Source organism: Oryza brachyantha, chromosome 7 (genome assembly GCF_000231095.2).
Source record: "Oryza brachyantha chromosome 7, ObraRS2, whole genome shotgun sequence".
NCBI lineage: Eukaryota > Viridiplantae > Streptophyta > Magnoliopsida > Poales > Poaceae > Oryza > Oryza brachyantha.
The window spans coordinates 15,423,072-15,443,015 of record NC_023169.2 but is presented as its reverse complement, the minus strand read 5'-3'; the positions used below and the strand labels follow the sequence as shown (position 1 = coordinate 15,443,015).

General features: G+C 43.1%; 4 protein-coding genes and 1 non-coding gene across 8 annotated transcripts; 3 read left to right on the top strand and 2 right to left on the bottom strand.

The window, feature by feature from the left end:
- Window positions 1-205: 205 nt before the first annotated feature.
- On the top strand, window positions 206-6,092 carry LOC102700074 (probable protein S-acyltransferase 22). Its single transcript, XM_006657849.3, has 9 exons — window positions 206-939; window positions 1,070-1,183; window positions 2,660-3,043; window positions 3,124-3,192; window positions 3,275-3,346; window positions 3,599-3,727; window positions 3,849-3,929; window positions 4,250-4,432; window positions 4,780-6,092. The coding sequence occupies exons 1-9, from the start codon at window positions 898-900 to the stop codon at window positions 5,557-5,559; spliced, it is 1,854 nt and encodes a 617-aa protein (XP_006657912.1). The 5' UTR covers window positions 206-897; the 3' UTR covers window positions 5,560-6,092.
- Window positions 6,093-7,432: 1,340 nt separating this feature from the next.
- LOC102716517 lies at window positions 7,433-8,871 on the bottom strand. Its single transcript, XM_006658700.3, has one exon. The coding sequence runs from the start codon at window positions 8,867-8,869 to the stop codon at window positions 7,865-7,867; it is 1,005 nt and encodes a 334-aa protein (XP_006658763.3). The 5' UTR covers window positions 8,870-8,871; the 3' UTR covers window positions 7,433-7,864.
- A 2,222-nt stretch (window positions 8,872-11,093) lies between these two features.
- LOC102699603 (protein UXT homolog) lies at window positions 11,094-16,884 on the bottom strand. 3 transcript variants are annotated; one of them, XM_015839869.2, is made up of 7 exons: window positions 16,374-16,884; window positions 15,614-15,690; window positions 14,044-14,307; window positions 13,819-13,920; window positions 13,131-13,238; window positions 11,913-11,967; window positions 11,094-11,805 (listed from the first exon to the last, which is right to left on the bottom strand). In XM_015839869.2, exons 3-7 carry the CDS (start codon window positions 14,175-14,177, stop codon window positions 11,761-11,763), a joined length of 444 nt encoding a protein of 147 aa, XP_015695355.1. In that variant the 5' UTR covers window positions 14,178-14,307; window positions 15,614-15,690; window positions 16,374-16,884; the 3' UTR covers window positions 11,094-11,760. The 3 variants fall into 3 exon arrangements, with proteins under 3 accessions (XP_015695355.1, XP_006657910.1, XP_015695354.1); XM_006657847.3 differs by having other exon boundaries at window positions 15,657-15,690; XM_015839868.2 differs by having other exon boundaries at window positions 14,044-14,302; window positions 15,657-15,690.
- A 265-nt stretch (window positions 16,885-17,149) lies between these two features.
- Window positions 17,150-17,346, top strand: LOC121055067. Its single transcript, XR_005812286.1, has one exon. It is a non-coding gene; the product is annotated as a U2 spliceosomal RNA (small nuclear RNA).
- On the top strand, window positions 17,156-19,822 carry LOC102699324. 2 transcript variants are annotated; one of them, XM_006657846.3, is made up of 2 exons: window positions 17,156-18,328; window positions 19,446-19,822. In XM_006657846.3, exons 1-2 carry the CDS (start codon window positions 17,696-17,698, stop codon window positions 19,530-19,532), a joined length of 720 nt encoding a protein of 239 aa, XP_006657909.2. In that variant the 5' UTR covers window positions 17,156-17,695; the 3' UTR covers window positions 19,533-19,822. The 2 variants fall into 2 exon arrangements, with proteins under 2 accessions (XP_006657909.2, XP_015695257.2); XM_015839771.2 differs by lacking the exon at window positions 19,446-19,822 and adding an exon at window positions 18,482-19,428.
- Window positions 19,823-19,944: the final 122 nt, after the last annotated feature.

The window sequence follows — 19,944 nt, the reverse complement described above, 5'->3', positions numbered from 1 at the left end:
GCCGCGCGCTGTCCGTCATCGCAGCGCCATGCCGGCCGCCGGTGCCACGACCTTCCGCTGGCGCCACGCGCTGTTCGCCGTTGCCGCGCCATGCCGGCCGCCGGCGCCACGCGCTATCCGCCATCGCAGCGACCTGCCGACCGCCGTCGCCGTGCCCTACCGGCCGCCGACCTCCGCCGCCTCACTGGCCGCGTCGTCTGGAGAAGAGAGGGAGAGAGGAAAGAGAGCTGAGAGAGAGGAGAGAGGTGAGAGGGAGAGAAAAAAATATAAAGTAAAAGGTAAAGTAATTATTCGTAGGACCACGCCAAGATACCAGCACAATCCTACGTGACATATGTTTTTTCATTGGAACCACTCGCTTATGGAGCCTACACCGGGAGCCCCCACCGTGACAGGCTGCAGCAGGCGCACCCCGGTCCAGCAGCTCCGGCAACCACAGCCACAGTCACAGTGACCGTCACTGTCCTCTCCACTTCTCCTCCTTGCAGCGAGGTGGAGCTTCACGTGAAGCCGCAAGCGAAACCTTCCCACGCTGGCTGGCTACTGGCCGCCCCTGGCTCTCCCCTCCTTTCTCCAGTAAATCTGAGCAGAGCTGCATTTAATGCCCCCTCCTCCTTCGGTCTCCCCTTGTTCTTGTTCTTGTTGTTCTTCTTCTTCCTTCGTCCCCCTCTCGGGCGGCCCACGGATGCGGTTGCGGTAGCAGGACAGGTGGTGAGGAGGAGGGGTTGCGTCGAATCCGTCCGTTCCATGCCCAGGGTAGCCGAAAGGCGCGGCCTTGCTCGCGAGCTCTTGCTTCTTGGGCGAACCACCCCGTGCTCCTCGCATTGATCGATCGCGAGTTCTTTTTTTTTTTTTAATTCTGTTGGGGGTTTCTTCGTTCTTGGGAGAAGCTTTGCGATGAGGCGGCATGGGTGGCAGCTTCCCTACCACCCTCTCCAGGTGCGTTCTTGGCGATGGAATTCTGCTCCTTGTTGTCGTTCTTCTTCTCCTTCCCGGGCGCCCGGGGATTGGAGTTTTTTTTTTTTTTTGCCGTTCGTGGTTGCTGAAAAAAAATCAGTTCTTGCTGCAGGTGGTGGCTGTGTCCGTGTTCTTGGCGTTGGCTTTCGCGTTCTATGTGTTCTTCGCCCCCTTCGTCGGGAAGAAGGTGTTCCAGGATGTGGCCGTGGGGCTCTACACGCCTCTGGTAAGATTCTTGCTTTGCCTCCGCTGCTGTCTTTCCTGAGAGTTTTGCTGACTTCGTGGTTTGGCACCTTTGGATCCCCATCTTGGTGCTGTCTGATGGTCCCATCAGTGGTTGCTGGGACTGTGGAAAATGCCAAATTAAGCCGGCATTAACTGCAAATGTGTTGTTTAGCAATTAGCAATCCTGCATGTGCAGATAGTGGTTCTAGTGTTTATGTGCCTTTTGGTTTGTTGGAGGGTGGTATAAGCAACTACCTAGAATTGAGTATAATCCGACAAATTCTGGTGTTATGTATCATGTGACGTGCCTAAGCCTGTCAGTTTGTTCAACAGTTTTGCTTTCAGCTTTCATGGTTGGTAGAGTTTTGCTTGTCTTGCGAGGTTAACAACGGTATAGCGATATTTTGGCAGATGTAATAGTAGTATGTGGCAAATGTAGAGTCAGAGAAAGTAGGCATTGTGTACATATTTAACTCTCAAGTGCCTCAAGTCAACCCAGTTGATTGCTAGTGACTTTGGCTTGTACAGAATTTGTATATGTTTGTAGGACTTTGTATGTCTGTTTAATGGATATGGCATGGCATAAATTGTACTCCTTCTATCCCAAAAAAACCAATTCTTCGGTTTCCGTGTCCAGCGTTTGACCATTCGTTTTATTTGAAAATTTTCAGGAAATTAGAAAAAAATTAGTACTATTCATGATTTATCATCTAATAAAAACAAAAATATCAATCGCAAAAAAAATTTGAATAAGACGAAGAGTCAAAAATTGTAGGTAAAAAGTGAATGATTGGTTTATTTTGTGACGGAGGGAGTATTTACAATGCCAATATTGGTTGTTTCATACTGGTCCAATCCTTCTGATACACACCATCCCTTTTCTGCTGTCCTAATCGAGCCAAACTGAGAGGCATTTCCATGGGGTGGAATATATAATTATACTGACCCCTAAAAATGGGTTATCACTAGCCACATTTTTTTTGAGAATTTGGGAGCACCATAACTCCTTTGTCATCTTTCTTTTTTAAAAATTGTATTATTTATATTGTGATGAGAAGGTGATGGTTTTGCTAACACATTATTTTTTCTGAACTCCATAGGTATGAAACAACATCGAATTCAGAAAAAAAAAATACATTGTAAAATTTTGTAATTGAAATATGATCTGCTACAGAACACCACAAACAGTTGAGTTGACAAAACTATAAATTGTGATAGTATTACACGCTATAGCACAAATTAACACGTGCCAGTCATTTATTTGTCAAACATTATCTGATTAGTATTTTACTATTCTGAATTCAAGTTTATGATTTGCAGTCTGCTGTGACCAATGGTTTCCTTGAGCATTTATGCCCTTTTAAAGGAAACAATGACACTTAGCAGAACCCTTAACAAATTTAATTAATACCGTTGTGGTTATTGTTTGCATTTATAATACCTTATGATAGACTTGTGTAAATCGTCTCCTTTTCAGGTTTCATGTGTCTTCTTTCTGTACATCTGGTGTGCTGCAGCAGATCCAGCAGACCCAGGTGTCTTCAAATCAAAGAAGTACATGAGATTGTATGGAAGTGGCAAACACAAGCATCCAAATGAATTAAGACAAGGCATTTCAGATGTAGGGTTACAAATTGAGGGAACTGGAGGAAAGCAAGAACATGAGTTTGCAGCTACCAGTGAAAAGTCAATGACTCACTTCGAAGACAAGAAACCATCTAGTTGCAGTTCAACTCTATCTTATTTTCTCCTTATTTTCTATCCTCTCTATTTCGTTTTCTCCTGCTGCCAACCACGTGAATGGTCTGAGCAGCAAACCAGTGAGGAAGGAATGTTTTTCTGCAGCCTTTGTGAAGTTGAGGTATGCTTCATGTATTTGTAATTGTCGATGTGTGCTTTTCTTCTGTCAGATAATTAATAGGCTGCTAATTTTTGTTGTAGGTGTTGAAGTATAGCAAGCATTGCAGAGTTTGTGACAAATGTGTTGATGGTTTTGATCATCATTGCAGGGTAACACTAACCCGAAAACAGATCACTTCTTATTCATCCATAAGGAAGTTTTTAGTAACCCTACTTTTCTCAATCTTAACAGTGGCTCAACAATTGCATTGGAAAAAGAAACTATATGAGGTTTTTTATTTTGATGACTTCTTCCCTTTTCTTGGTAAGGTCATGCTGTCCAACCAGCTGCAATACTCTTATAAATTATATGGATAGGAATGATGTACACTGCTCTAATCTTAGTGTCACTAGTCCGTTATGTTTACCATAGTCCCAACATCAACTACATAAGAGTTTATTTCATGCATATAAATTTGGTAGTGGTAGTGGTTACCACAGAGAGCATTTTATTCCTGGTCCTTTTCATCCTAGTTGACCATTGACAGGTCTACATGATTTGTGCACTTTGGGCCAGCTTATCCTACAATCAGCAATTGGAGTATTGGTGCTAGTGTTCTGCTTTGTTGAACGAAAAGAGTTCTCCATTCAAATCGTGTCAAAGCTTGGAAGCAGCTTCTCTGTGGTGCCTTATGTTATTGTGGTGGTATGTTTGACTGTGCTACTTTCAAATTCTAGTATGTCACCATTTCTATGGAGAACCAGCTAACTCTTTTGGCCATTTTTCTTGGAACTTAATCTCAATATCTTTGTCTTTGTTCATACAGTCATCGTGTACCATCCTAGCCATGGTTGCTTCACTGCCAATTGCTCAACTTCTCTTTTTCCACATTCTTCTAATTAAGAAGGTAACTTATAAGTTCTAACATATTGCCATTTTATGTAATGACACTAGTTATTATTGATAGGTACTACGTTACTATTCCTGATAATTTTGGTGAGGCAGTATATCAGATTCTCATACTCATCTCAGAAAGAAGTATAGTATCTATTGGACCTTTCAATACTTTAGAAAACATTTATGTACCAAGCTAGAAAAATGCTATATCACTACCAGAAAAGAGTGATTAAATGCTGATACTACAAGTAGTTTGTTTATGTCATATTGCTGCATTCTCAAGTGATGTGATGTTGAAAGTCTAAGCATCATGTCCTCAACTTCATACAGGGAATTAGTACATATGACTACATCATCGCCCTAAGAGAGCAAGAACAAGATGAGGGTGGTGGGCAACAGAGTCCACAGATGTCACATATAAGCTCCTACACTGGTCTTAGCAGTACAAGTTCCTTTGGTGCACGACGTCGTGGCTCATGGTGTACTCCTCCAAGACTATTTCTTGAAGATCAGGTAAGAGCCTTGCAGAATCATTCAAAACATAGTTAACATGGTAAATGGCTGCATACCTTTCGAAGTGATGGTGTCTGTATAAAAATTGTTATCGCTAGCCTGGTTAGTTTGTTAGTGTGCATTGAAGTTAAAGTGACCATGTTGAGCTAGTAATACTTATTCTATATTAGACCTGTTGTTTGTTGAGCTTCCTCTGACAACTATAAATTTGTAGTCCTAAATGACAACAGATGCATATTTAGGTCTCATCATGAGTCGTATGCATGATCATAAAAGATACCACTGTATTAACATTTCTTGATTTGGCATTTACCACTAGCTGATCTTGAGCTTCAACCTCTTTCCAGTTTGATGTTATTCCATCAGAGGCTGGTTCATCACATAATTCTGCTTCCAAGAGGAAAGAAGATGAGCCAAGGAGGAAGAAGGGTTCAGGTGGTGTAAAAATTAGCCCATGGGTGCTGGCTCGTCTTAACGCAGAAGAAGTTTCAAGAGTTGCTGCGGAGGCACGAAAGAAGTCAAAAGTTTTATTGCCCATCAGAAAAGATGAGTATACTCTTGGCAATGAAACAGATAGTAGCTATGGAGGCACAAGCAGCAGTAGGATTGATCTAGGCCCTGATAACAAGAGAAGAACAAGCAGAAGAGGAAGACCCCACACTGACCTATCTCTTAAACCAGTTGCAAAGATTTCCGCGGATGCTATTGATACTCATGGCAGTGACATGATCCCTGAAGCATTGTCCAGTTTAGCACCATTGCAACTGGAGGCAAGAAGTGCTTTTCATCCCAGCAGAGCTGCATCCTCTGCTAATGCTGGTGGCTCATCTCCAGACAGCAGCTTGGACTCTCCTGATCTTCATCTATACCGAGTCTCCGCTGTCTCCTCGTCTGCAGCTGAAGACTTGCAGCTGACAGCTCTAACAGCCCCAGGAAGCACTCCACAGCAAGGGATTGAGCTGTCAAGATCAACCAGCGACGGGTATGAAGCATCAGGAGGCGAAGACAGCGACCGCATCCCGTCGCGGATAGTTCACCGATCTTCAAACTGGGCAAGCATCATCCTCAGCTCTGATCAAAGTGCGGGCTCGTCTGGCATTCTTGTGCCGAAGAACAGGCTGTCCTGACTTCAGAGCTCAGGCCAAAAACCATGCTCTGCTTCCTTTAGGTGAATGAAAACTGTAAATGGTCCAGGTAGATTCCAGTATCCTTCCTCGTTTGCCAGCGCTGCTGGTACCAAAGTTTCAGATCTTGTCACAACGATGGTTGGATGCTGCGTGAATTTCTGAATTGGCTGGATGTTTTTTGTTGGTGAAATCTGAATTGCTAGGTAGGGAGGAAAGTAGATTCATTCGTGTGCATCCAAATGGTTGTAATTTTGCTCTCAGATGACAATGAAATCAATCGGAGGTTGGTAACTTGGTATCGTCAACCTCCTGGATTAATGCCTAATTGCCTTGCTATCTGAAACACATTTAGCAACGCATTGTTAAGTATCTGATAGCCTCGCAAACTTTGATTAAGCTGTACTTACACAGTAAGTCAAACATGTCACAGTAAGTAGATCTGAGAGTAAATAACACGTATTGTTGTAGGACGGCCCTCTGCACATGACAGAAGACTATACTGTAAGTTCGTTCAGTTCTGCAGCTTCTGCATTGGTTGATGAAACAATGTGCGTGTCTTACCACCTAACATGCTGTCGGTGTAACGGTTGTTCAGATTGAGTAACCATTTTTTTTTTCAAGGAGAACAGTAGAAAAATGTTAGATATCACTATGTCATAGGGAAATAGACTCAGGGCTCAGGTTTCATGTGAGAGATCTGGAAATTTTTTTTATTTTTTAAACCTTTTTAAGAAATAATTTTATTACTAAACCTCTGGAAAAAATATTTTCAAATCTAAACCTTTTGGCCACGCCACTAACATTGACGTGGCAAGATAACGCTGCTGATCATATTGATCGAGAGTCCGGTTAATGCAGATTGACTTTCTTGACCTGAACACTTCATTATTAGCCAAAAGAGATTTTCTCCGTTTCAACAAAAACTATCTCGAGATACTGGTACCTCGAGGTACCAAATTATTTTTTACCATTGGATATAGGATGTGCACTGTTAGATCCAACGACCAAAAATAATTTAGTACCGCAAAGCACCGGTACGTACTTTTTTTTGTTAGACAGAATCAAATCTCTAGCCAAAAATAGCCATGCATGCACTTGTGCTCTCTGGTACTTCAGACGAGCTTGCTGTTTGACCAGTAAAACAAAACAATAAGCCTAGCCACTTCAAGCTATAGACAAGCTGGGTTAAAATAACCTCACCTGGCTAAGCAAGGTGTCTCTGCTAAAACTTGAGAAAGCAGATACTCAGATGGTTCGTTCAATATTACAAGCTCCATCTTGGGGTTGATGCATGGCCAATACTCAATGGAAGTCAACACACCTGTTCATGACCTAAGGCAGGAATAGTATCCACTTGTCATATAAAAAGCAATGGTTTTCATATTCAAGTTCATCATCGATAAAGCATCCTGCTTTAAACAATACCAGACACCAAATGATGTTTCATATGCTTCAGAGTGGAGAGTGTCTTTTCCCAGCACAAGCTACACTAACAAGCAAGGCAAAGAGTATTCCAGAATCAACAAAGATTACGTTAGTTCATTATCAATAGATTGCTTGTCAATGGACAACTAGTGTCTGCTCCAGTGAAAGGAAAAGGAAGCATCCATTCATCTCCATTGTAAATACCTTTTCTTGTGAGTAGGTGATTTGAACATAGCAATGCTCTGAAATGTGGATCTACCAAACTTCTGAAGTAAAGTGAATGTAAGTTAACTAGTTAGAAACTCAAATTGCAGATATAATATGACATGATTAGCCAGCCAGTACCTTCTGATGAGATTGCCAACAAACATCATCCAGAACACCAACTTGAAGTCATTGAAAGATGGATTTGGTTTTAACAACATATCAAGAATCATTTGTTAGAGTCATCACTATTTCCACAGAGTGTTTCATTCAGTATAACCAAAAGGCCTTTGAAGAGTACAAAATTCCACAAGAATTGAATTGATATACTAGTTACATCATCTGAAATGAATGCTACATACATTGCCAGCTCCCCAATCGCTGCCAAAAACTTGAGATTGCTTAAGAACACAACCCATCATTCATTTCCTTCTGTTCTTCGCTCGCGAATCTACATGGCATGAGTGGGGACTCTAAATGCTTGCAAAGTTCTTCTTTCACCATCAACACCAACCATTCAAACACAATGTATATTCATGGGATGGACAGCTTTGATGAACAACCGCCAGTCATTCTTTGCCGCTTGCCGAAGGCAAGCGTCCACTGTCCACCCCGCTTATTCCCCAGTATGAACAGATATACCTGTGACCGTAAGAAAGAAAATTTATCTTCTTCATCACCTGACAACTGAGTTGCTACCCATCATCATCTCAAGTTCCTCGACCGAGCCACCCTCCTCATCCAAGATCTCCAAGTTCGATGACCGGCAAGTGAAGTAGAACACCACGCTCATCATCGAGTCAATGAGCATCACGAATGAGTACATGAGGACAAGCAATGGCCCCTCCCAGAGCCTTGACGAGCCATCACCATAGCTCAGTGTCTTCACCCTGTGCTCAAACAGCCCCTCAACGAAAGCCAGGCCAATGGTGGATCCAAGAAAGATGAGAAGGCCAACATGCGTCTGCCCACGCATCAGCTGCACTGATCGGCGCAGTGCATTGACTCCGGCAATGTCCTCAAGAACGGAGATGACACCACCGAGGTTGCACACTATGATGGTGTGCGCGTACGCCACGGAGAAGGCAAGAACCGTAACGAAGCCGGCGCAGACGACGATGTCGGGCGGGTAGAGCATGAACTTGAGCGTGGAGCAGGCGGTGACGAGGAGGGCGAGGAAGGAGGAGAGGCAGGCGATGACGGCCGCGCACGCGAGCGCGTACGTGGCGGCGAGGCGCGGCCACGCGCGGCGCGCGAGGAGGGAGAGCTCGGAGCCCGCGAGGGGCTTCCCGGCGTAGACGGCCGCGACCGCGTAGGCGACGGAGGCGCGTGCAGCGAGGAGGAGGGTGAAGAGCGCCGGGAACGACACGACGGACGCGACGAGGGTGGCGGCGAGGTGGTGCGCCAGCTGCCTGACGAAATGCGTGAGCGGGAGCCCCGACGCCGCCGCGGCGGCCAGCAGCCTCCGCGCGAGCGGGAGCACGGCCGCGCCCTCCAGCGCCGCCGCGGACAGCAGGAGGCACCCCGACGCCGGGCAGAGCAGGAAGAATAGCACCGACGTGAACGCGTGCGGGTCCGCCCGCAGCACGCGTACCGTCTCCCGCAGGATCTCCAGCGCGTTCATCGGCGGCAGCCGCACCACCCCTCCTCCTCCACCACCACCACCACCACCCCGCCCCATACTCGCCGCCACCCTCCCTCACTTCCCTGGACTCACGCCGCCGCCGCCAAACGCGACCTCCCCGGTCAGATACTCAGATCCGACGCAGCGCTTCAAGCCACCAGACACCACGCGCCCAGTGCGAGCTCCCGCCCTTCCGAGTCGGCCCCAATGAGCAGCAGCCGTAGCAGGCGGGATCTTGGTGGGCGGCAATGGCGTGGGAGGAGGAGGAGGAGGAGGTCGAGTCGAGGAGAAGAAGAGAAGTTTCTTGGGGCAGAGATCGAGGTGGGCTTTTTTTTCTCTTTTTTTTTTTGAGAAAGAAGGGGAGGGTCCGACTACCGACAGTTCAGTCGTGGAACTGACATGTGGGCCCCACCAAGCCGAGTTAGTTTAAGTCGATTAGAATGACATGTGGGTCCCACCAGGTGGAGGTGGTTTATGTTCATTCGGATGACATGTGGGGCCGGGCGGGGCGCGGATTATAAATTGGGTTACAGTGAAGCTTCTGCGCACGCTGCTTGTCTTGTGATTTTCATGGGTTCATGGGCTTCTGAAAATTCCTCTTGTCCTTGTTTCATTTAAGCTGACGGTACGTGGGAAAAAATAGTTGCTACATTCGTACTATAATAATATTATTTTTTGATTTCCGTGTCTAATGTTTGATCATTCGTCTTATTTAAAATATTTATATAAAAACTTAAAAAATTAGTTACGCATAAAGTATTATTCTTATTTTATCATCTAGTAACAATAAAAATATTAATCGCAAAAAAATTTAAATAAGACAAAAAGTCAAAATATTGTATCTAGAAACTAAAAAATAAACTCATACTATCTCGCAAAGAGAAATAGTTACTCTATTTGTCCAGACTTATTATTAGAAGTTGATGTGATCAAAATATTTTATAATATATATATATAAACATATTCACTGATCCATAAATCAATTTATATATAATCAAAATATCTTATAATATATGTATCCAAGGCGGAAAAACTACGATAGAAAAAACCTAAAATCAATTTAAAATTTAAGGTTAAAAATTCAAATTTTACGATAAAAAACTCTAAAATTAACTTCAAATTTAAGGTTGAAATTCAAAATTTGGATTATAAGCAGAAGCGAAAAGATGGGATGCATGTTTGTATTGTCAACCTACTAATGACAGTAAATGTTTATATGCGCAAATTTGGTTGACAAAAGGAACAAATAGAACCTCTTTCGGATTGTAGGAATTCTAGAGGGAAAATAGAGGATTCTATTCCTGTAGGATTTAGTTACTGTTCACCCCTTTGTATTGAAGGAAGAAGGCATACGGCTTTTGAAGGATTTTTCCTTTGCCATTGATTTCATATGAATTTCAACGTCCATTCGGACCTCTTGTTTCTTTTACTTTGAGAAGTCCAAGCCAAATCATGAACATGTAGTATGCTTGCCTAGTAAGAATACTATGGCTGCATTCATTTGCGCTGCAAAACTGTGCAAATTATTTCTCGTCTTTTGCACGCACGTATCCCGAACCACTAAACATATATGCTTTGTAAAAAGTTTCTATATAAAAGTTTATCATCTTATTTTTAAAGTAAATTTTTAAATTTATAGTAATTAATTTTGTCATTTATATCTTTAAATAGCTATCAAGAACCAGATAATGTTTTTATCTTTCTTCGCTAAGAAGACAACCTATGTTTTACTCTATTCCTGTGTTCCAAACGACATCCTTCATAAATTTTCTGTGTTTTTTAATCCTGCATTTTTTTACACTTGTGTTTTTTTCTTTCGTTCGTTCCGAAGGACCCCTAAATCGATCACATGTACATGTACATTCGATTGTTAGGCCAACAATGTGATCGCCCATGAGCATACAATTACCACACAGTAATAGTATCACGAGTAAAACTTATTTTCCTTCGTGATGCTATCTTCGATCAAATATATTTGACGTTGGGAGATGACATACAGTAGGAGTCTAGGAGAACTGAGTTTAGTTCTTCCAACGTCGAATATAAATTACTGGAGGAGCAATTTGAAACAGAATCATCTGCCACGAGGTTTTTTTGGTTGAAATTCGCTACGCAGAACCTCTGAAACTTTGCTGCTACATTAACCTATGAGTAAACACAAGTACAGTGACCCAGATCCGACAGTGTTGAGTTGCAGCAGTACAGAGAAAAGAAGTCAAACAACGGCCGGTCAGGAAGGAACAGTAGCCTTGAGAGCAGCAGGCCTAATCACTTGATTATGTAAGAAAACCAAATCAAGAATGGTGAAGACAAGAGAACAAAAGGCAAGGTGGCAAATTTTGTCTGATTCCTTCGGAGGCCCAAGTGGATTAAAAATTAAGGCAGATTCGTGGCAAAAGGCAAAGATTAAGCTTTGCCAGATCAAGTGCCAGTATAATTCATACTACTATAGTTCCCTTGCTCAGTTGCTCTGCTGTCTTGCCTGACACATCCATATGCAAAATGGCATGCCAGCTTCTATCTGAAATGACAAAATGTAATGTGCTTACATGCATGCTCGGCGAGATCACCAGACACAGAGCTTCCAGTACATGTATATCAAGAATTTTGGCTGGGAATCTGTCTAGGGAAGATTTGAAGTTCCATCGACCAGCATGTTGGACAACGTTTGATTGTTTGTGTTGATTTGACATAGCGAATTCTACTGTAGTTAATCTGATTCGATGAATGCTATTACAGGCTTACAGGTATGAAATGTGGGCCCAAGGGCAAATCTGCGAAACACCACGATTGGAGTCCTGTTTTTTCGTATGAAACCACCTTTTGCTGAATTGGAGTGCATGTAAAATCTTACATGCTCGAAGATGGCAACCATGATTTGGTTAGAAGAGTGATAACGCAAGTCATTCTACCAAGCATCCCGTAAGGCTGTTACTGGGCCTTTTGCCTCACTCTGCTGGTAGCTCGAGTAGTTCACGGATACCTTCACATACCTGCATAGATAATTCCGTAATCGCAGATAGGTAAGCTCTAAACTGGAGTAGTTGCAACTTGCAAGTATCACCTAATAGCGAAACACCTAATTTAGTGTTGTACATACCAACTTGATCTGTGCTTTTATGCTTGCGATGAGATGTGTGTACTCGTCTATTTGTCTGCAAACATGGAAATATACATGATTAGTATGCTAATAGTACTGCAGGGAGTTGTGAGCATCAAATGAAATGAGTATAAATATAAAAGGGAACATTACAGCAGGTCAGCATCAACATACTGATGTAAAGGAAATGAAGAAAAGAAAAGGAGAGCATTAATGCATAGAAGGAAACAAGCACAGATTACATCCAAAAGAAATCTGAACTAAATACTGATATACTGCAGTGACAACAGAGAAATCAACCCCAAACAAAACATAGTATCTTCAGCTGTAATAAGAAGATAATGACAAGTTTGTCACTACTATACATTATGACTATTATCTTTGAGCACATTTCGTATAAACGTTGATGCTTTGGTATTATTAGATCATATCCATCATGGAGCAACTTGACTATATCCTCACCAATATCAGCAATGGATGTCACCTTATTACGAGCAAGAGCCAGCTTGACTGCCCACATACCCACAAGCACAGAGTGGGGCTATACCATCTACAGCCACTCAGCCAGACATAGTATACTGAAAAATCAGCAGTTGATGGGGAATGTTTCCAGAGTATAGTGACAACATAATTGCAGCCAAGCGAGCATGACATCGATGAAACAACACTAAGAACAAATTCACCGGAGAATCGTCAAATCTAAGCTAATACAAGGAAGGTATTCTATTGACTGAAGCATGAAGAGGGGCAGTTTAGATAGCTAAGAAATGATAGAGTTAAAACGGGCAATCTTAGAAGTTTCTGGAGATGGAGCATGTGCACAGAACATCTTATTATGCACACTGGTGCACCCAAGATCAGCACACTAGCATGTCACATAAGTATGTTCCTTTCATCTTGATGCATAGGCAAACATCAAGATCCAAACAAACTATTTAGATCCATATGCTTCAATGTGTAAAAAGCCTATAACCATCAAAATACTGAAGAATATTGTCTGTTCCTGAAATAATGTGCTCTCAAGGAGAAGAAAACAAAATCCACGGTTTCAATTATAAATAACATGAGCCAGGCGAAATATATGCAACTGTGAACACTGTTAAAAGAAGATAAAGCATCAAAACTTCCCTAAACCATAAATATTCCTATCCTGCAATTCCTTACACACACCAAAAGACAAAAGAATGATCTCATACCCAATTCTCATAATTGATTTACCTTGCCAGCCTTGCTTCTCTTACAGATATAAACTGTAAAGCTTCTTGCCAAGTAAATTCCACATGGAAACCTAGACCAATATCCACAAAAATGTGCCTTGTATCAGGCCTGCAGAAGTCACCACAAAAATAAGGGCATAAAGTTATATTGTTTGGAAAGGTCAATAACAATAAAGGAGAATACATCACCCATGTTCCAAAACTGAGTTTTTTGGCACTTAATGACTTTCTATGACTATTTGAACTCTCCAGAGTTAAGTTAAACAGCTTTAAACATCAAATGAACACCTTCCAAGTGTACTTGTTATGTCGTGTATCCATAAACAAGGATATTATTCTCAATTTAGCCAATGAAAAATAAAATTAATAAGTTTGTTATACTATGTCCCATATGCCAACACTTCCCTTCCCAGCAAGGACTGTCACCTTCATTTCCATTTTTCAGATGGAAACAACAATCATGTAGAAACATCACATTATCCCACTGCCAATGGTCTATCAACTGCATATGTACTTCAATAAACTTAAGTTGGATAATATGGTACCCAGCAGTTCGTACATAGTATGGTAGCACAAATTGCCAATACCTACTCACACAATTATCAGTGTATATCAAAACTCGTTAGCAGATGTATAAAAGACAAGTTGAGACATTTTTGGTTATGGAGAGGAGGGAAGAAGGGGTTTACACTTCTGCCTGCATGTACACCTCAGAGCCAAGATTGACCATGGATTGCATGCTGGTGATTCCATTCTTCTCCAAATTTTCAATGTTCTTCTTCAAGTCCAAGCTGCCACCATCGAAAAAAGAAATCAATGATCAGAATAATCAGCAACAGATCGAGGCAATAATCCAGCAAATACCAGTAAGGCTTACAAGCTCATCTAGAGATAGAATGAGAAGCAAATCTTACAAGGTTTTCTGCTGCTGGAACACCTTATCCCGCTGCGCAATAGCATTCACGAGGTCTGGCTTAAGCCTCCGGTCAACAAACTCCTCGAACTTCCTCACCTTCTCTTGCCGCACCCGCATCTCCACAGAGGCCATGGCCCTCAATTCTGATTCTCCCTGGGATGGTTCTCGAACCGTGAGACCCTACCTCCCCTTCCTCAACAAGGCCTCTGCACTCTGTAGGGAGAGCCAAGTGGTGTCTCCAGAAACTTTTTATTGGCCTTTCCTAATTCAAAAAAACTCATAATGCCACGAATTTAACATACATATGCAAAATGTGCTCAAGGGATGACATAAGTATAGAAATAACATTTCATAACATCACAACTGCTGTCTTCTTCTTGCACAAATTTCACATTGGATCAAGTGCATAGCAATCTAGACATTAAATCTCACTGAAATTGCATAAATTCCAGTACAAGCGTCACACAAGAAACATACAGCATTTTTGTATAATTTAAGTAATATCTCAGAAAAAAGACAGAGATAAATCCTGTGAAGCTAATGAAGACACTCCAGGATGCAAATTCAAACAAGACAATAAAATGTATCAAATAGTCACATGTACAAAACCACCTCAGGGAGTCACTCTTTTTTCCTATAGTCCAAAAGTTAAGGGAACACAATTTCTGCGGCTATTTTGGGAGGCCATATTTTATGAAGTTTTTTTATCATCTTAAGGGCTCATTTGGAAGACACGCGAAAAAATACCTGGGAAATATTCCCCTAGGAGGTTTTTTGAGGTGACATGTGCTCCCCCTCCATTTCCTTGGGAGAGATTTCCCAGCCAGGGAGGTTTCCATGCCATCGTTTGGAAACAAAAGAAATTCCCACCCCACCCACTTGTACGCACGTACGGCGGTACGGCATAGGCTGGCTCATCGTTTGGAAGCCTTTGACATATCAAACTATTTTCAGAAACATAATAAAATAAAGAAAAATTCCAGAAAAACTCGAAAAATAATATATGTAAAATTTAGAAAAATGGAATGATCCATGCATAGACACATGTAGAACTATAAACCATACTGCATCTCTTATAATCAATCTACCAAGATGAAAAATATAATCTCAAATTTGCGTAATAACTACACAAATAGTGATACTTCGATAATTGGCCACAAATACAAGTTGATAGGACTGAGCATGCAAGTTTGCTTGAGCTCTGTTTGGAACCTTGGGGAAAATATTGATGATACTGTTATCAAAGTCTAAATAGTCAAATTCCAGTATTTATGGCATCCATTCATCCACACGTGCATAATCATATCCATACAAGATGTTTTCCATGGACAAATACTTGTACAGCTGCAAACATAAGAGCGTTGGAAAAACACATGGTATATATCCATCTACTCACTTATCTTCACAGGTAGCATATCATTTCATTTCAATCACAGGTAGCTATAATGCAAAAACACATGGCAATTCAACTAATGCTAATCGGTATACTAGTTCAGTAATTCCAGCCACTTGCTTAATTATCAACTGATGCACCAACCAACACAATGATTCACAGGATTACTGCTCACCTCATTGCACATTCATCTAGTACTAGTAAGTAATCTTGCTTACCAGCTAGTTGCAGGATCCTCGTTTGGCTCTCTTCCTGCACTTGTACAAAATATATTCATAAGTAAAATTTATTCATTACTATTTTAAAGAATTAGAGCAGTACTATCTAATATTTTAGAGCAGTACTAATGAATTGTACTGCTCTAATAATGCTATACAATTCATTAATATTATATAGCAATTATCCATTGATTAGTACTGTCTAATATTCTAGCCATTGATTATTCTGGTAAGGGTTTCTGGTAAGGGTGGAACATAAAGATAGTTTTTCATGGCACAGTTAGCTTAAGTGACACTAACACTGATGTTCTAGCAGTATATGCATGTTGAATTCACACAGGTTTACTCCTAATTCACACAGGATAAAATTCACACAATAATGAACTAATAGTAAAATTCAAGAATAAAATTCACACAGGATAAAATTGTACATAATAATGAACTATTAGTAAAGAATCTTTTCAGAACAGATCTCTGGTTCAGTAGAGCAATCAATGGGACAAGCTAAAGGGGCAGGTGTGCATGCGGTGGAGGCAAGTACACATGTCGAAGGTATTGGGAGCCACATATTGACAAATTCAAAAGGCAAATTACCAGCAGAAGTAGAACAAAAGCTTGCTTCGCTGTCACATTACCAAATCAAGAACTGGAACATAACCTAGGTCACAACACTAACCAAAACCCTAGGAAGAAAATGAGAAGAAAGAATGGGCTAACCTCATATCTCGAAGAGGAAGGCGGCAAGGTCTTGCGAAGGGAGGCGACGTCTCGCGGGGCGGTCTCGAGAGGGCAGGAGGCGATGGTCTCGAGCAGGAGGAGGCGCCGCCTCGCGAGCAGGAGGATGCGGCGGTTGCGAGCAGGAGGAGACGACAGCCTTGCGAGCAGGCGTCGGCGTGACCCCGTGCGAGAGGAAGGAGAAGCACGACGCCCCGTCACGCACGCACGCGAGGAGAAAAAAGAGTATGTGCCGTGCGTGAGAGAGAGAGAGAGATGAGGAAGAAAGAGTATGTGCCGTGTGCGTCGGCACGGGAGCTCACCGGAGGCGGAAGCAGCAGCTACTCAGAAACGGGATGGAGATCGGCGCAGGCGGCGGGGGGACTCGCGGGCAGACGGGAGTCAAGTCCAACGGGACAAAACAGGAGATCGCCGCGACGGCGCCGGCGCCGGCGGTGCGCGAAGGAGGAGGAGAAGAGATGAGGTCGGTTGCGCCTCCGCGAAATTCTACTAGGCTTTCGGACGACGGAATATTTGTCACATTCTTCTTCGCCGACGCATTCCTCTGCGACTTACCTGTTCGGCCCACAAGTTGCCCAGAAAGTTGGGCCTCTCGCGCTGTGCTGTGGCCTGTGGGTTCCTGGGCCAACACGAAACTTTTGAGGCCCAAAAACGCCTCTGCTTGGTTTGCTCCGATGGTTTAGTACCACCTCGCTGGTTCAGCTCGGTGAGGCGGTCGCGCGAGCTATAAAATGAGGCGCAGGGCTCCGTCCCAAAGCATACCTTTCTCGGCCTTTTGGCTAAGATCAAGTGTAGTATCTGTTCTTATCAGTTTAATATCTGATATGTGGGCCATGTGCCCACTTCGATATTAAATTTATTTTTTGTGGGGGAGGGTCCACAACAGTGGCTTGCCCCTGGGGCCCTCGCGTGTCGCCCGGGCGTTGCACTACAGCCCGGGCCTGGCGCACCCCAACCAAATCTAGTTTAAGTTTTAACTTAATAACTAGTAACTACCCAATTTATATCCGAGTTTTCTTTAGTTTATTTAGTACGATATTTGTTGAAAATACGATTTCGTGCTACAGGGCGAAGAATTTGAGTGTTTGAAATATGAAATACTCGTAAGAATTTGAATGGTTAGGCACATCGTTGTGTTTGCAACGCTGACCATTCAGTACACAGGTGGAGTGAAAACGAGCAGCAGTCGTCGTCGATCTCGAGCGCCACATGAAAGTTCATCCCAGATCCAAACAAAGCCATCTGGAAAATCGAAGCGGAGCGGAACCCCCGCCGCTGAGCTGTGAGCTGCGGCAACCGCAGCCATGGACGAGAGGCCAGCGCTCGCGGCGCCGCAGTCCCCGCCGTTCTCCGCCCAGGCATCCCCGTACTCGGCGCTCCACCCGCTGCTCCTCCCGTCCCCTAACCCGCACCTCCTCCTCAAGCCCAAGACGCTGACCCTCTCGCTCTCGTCGTCCTCGCTCGGCTCGATGCCGTCCTCCTCCCCGTCTGCCCCCGCCGTCCCCGACGCCTGGGAGCTGGTGGCGCCCACCGCCACCGTCGTCGTGGCGGGCGCTGCTGCCCCCGTGGACGGCGGCCTCGACGACTGTGACGACGTCTTCCCCCCGCGCCTCCACGAGGGGCTCGGCGTCGAGGGGGAGGCTGCGGCAAAGGAAGGGGAGGAAGAGGAGGAGGAGGATGAGGATGAGGATTTTGGTGATGAGTGGCTGTGGGGGTGGGGGAGGTGCCGCGCGGCGGCGAGGCGAGCGTGGGCTGCCGGGGTTGGGGCTGTGCGGGAGGGTTTGATGGTGCACGGGACGTGCGGGTGCCCCGCGGTGAGGCCCGCCGTGTGGTCGGCCGCCGGGGCGGCCGTTGTGGTGGGGGCGCTGCTCTACGCTCGCCGGCGCGACAAGAGGGAGAGGGACCTGCTCGTGATGCTCTCGCAGGAGAAGGATAAGGTTTGCATCTATCCTGTTATCATGAATGATTGCTAGAGATTGGATTTCTTATAAGTCTCAGAGAGATTATCTTCTAGCTAGTTATCATGAATGATTGCTAGAGTTGGATTTCATAGATCTCATAGAGATTCAGCTACATATTCTCTCTTACAGATTGCGAAATTGCTAGGATTCATGGGCAATATCGATCGGTAATGATGAGATCAATTTAGAGCTTGTTAGTGTGACCATCAAGAAACTTTTTTTCTGGAAGTTGAAATGATCATTTCTTTCTTCAGGATTTGATTTGTAATTGGCATTATTTGTATGGTTGCTAAAATGTATAGTTACATGCTATACTAGGAGATTTGGTATGCAACTCAGTAATTGAATAACATGCTCTTTCATGGTAGAGGTGGTCTCAGAACCTACAGAATGAGAACAGAGTAGTCAAATATTAATGACCGGCGGTAGTGTCTTGTGTGGTGATGTTAGATAGATTAGAGAGGTTGGATATATCTTAATTCAGCTGACATTTTGTAACACCAATATTGTCTTTGGATAGTTTGGCCATTCAAGTATTTGTATCCATCCATGATCACTAAGTCATCTATTTGTTGAGGCTGGAGAGTTTTGATTTATTAGTATAGTGTTCTGAATATTTTAGCAAAATTCTGCATTCCGTCTATCCTGTTACTGATGGTTTATGCAGTACCATGTCAAGTAGCCTCGAGGTAAAATTCAGTCAGTTCAGTACCTGTCATGCATAGTGTTAAATGAAAAATACTGGAAGCTGCCTGTTCTTGAATTTCAAAATACTCCTAGCCTTGAGTATGAATTGAATGGTTCTTGCATGTTATTTTTCTTGTCCTTTTGCTTTCTTGCATTTCTAACTACTACGATGTGCAATCAATGATTTCGGACTTGCTGTCTTGTGCAGCAATATTTTAACCTGGAAAAATTGTTCAATAACACAAGAAGCATGTATACAAACTGTGAAAAGTTTCTCTGTACTTGCATATATAGATGTTACTGTTGTGTCATGTAAGTAGGTTTAGACATGCATTGAATAACTAATTTCTTCAAGACAGTTAATGCATTTGATATCTTATTAGATCTTTGCCTTCTCTTTTTGCAGAGGATAGCCCAACTTCTGCATCAAATTGCTTTAATGAGCGACGTCAGAAGTGGAGGAGAAGCGGTTAAAATTATCAGGAACTCGTAATTATTTTCCATTGCAGTAGAGATTCTATTACAATGTTGTATCAAATGTGTTAGTTACAGAACAGTGCACAATTAATTTCTGGAGGATCATCACTTGTAGCTTGACAACAGCTTAGTTGCATCGCATCGCATCGCATCGCATTGCATAGGCCTGATGTGTGTACACAGTTGGACAGCAAAACACCCTGCTAGGTAACCTGACCATAAGGGTTCATCATGAATATTCTGTATATAGCTCGTAGATAATTTATGAGATTATAAATGTGTTGAAAATGCTATTTATGTTGATTACTCCAGACTGATGTGCTCAATTATGTATGAATCATTTGATGACGGATTAACTTGACTTTGATTTCTTAGTCTACCTTGTTCATTTTGTGACATTTCACTCTATTATCCCAATTATAGTTGAT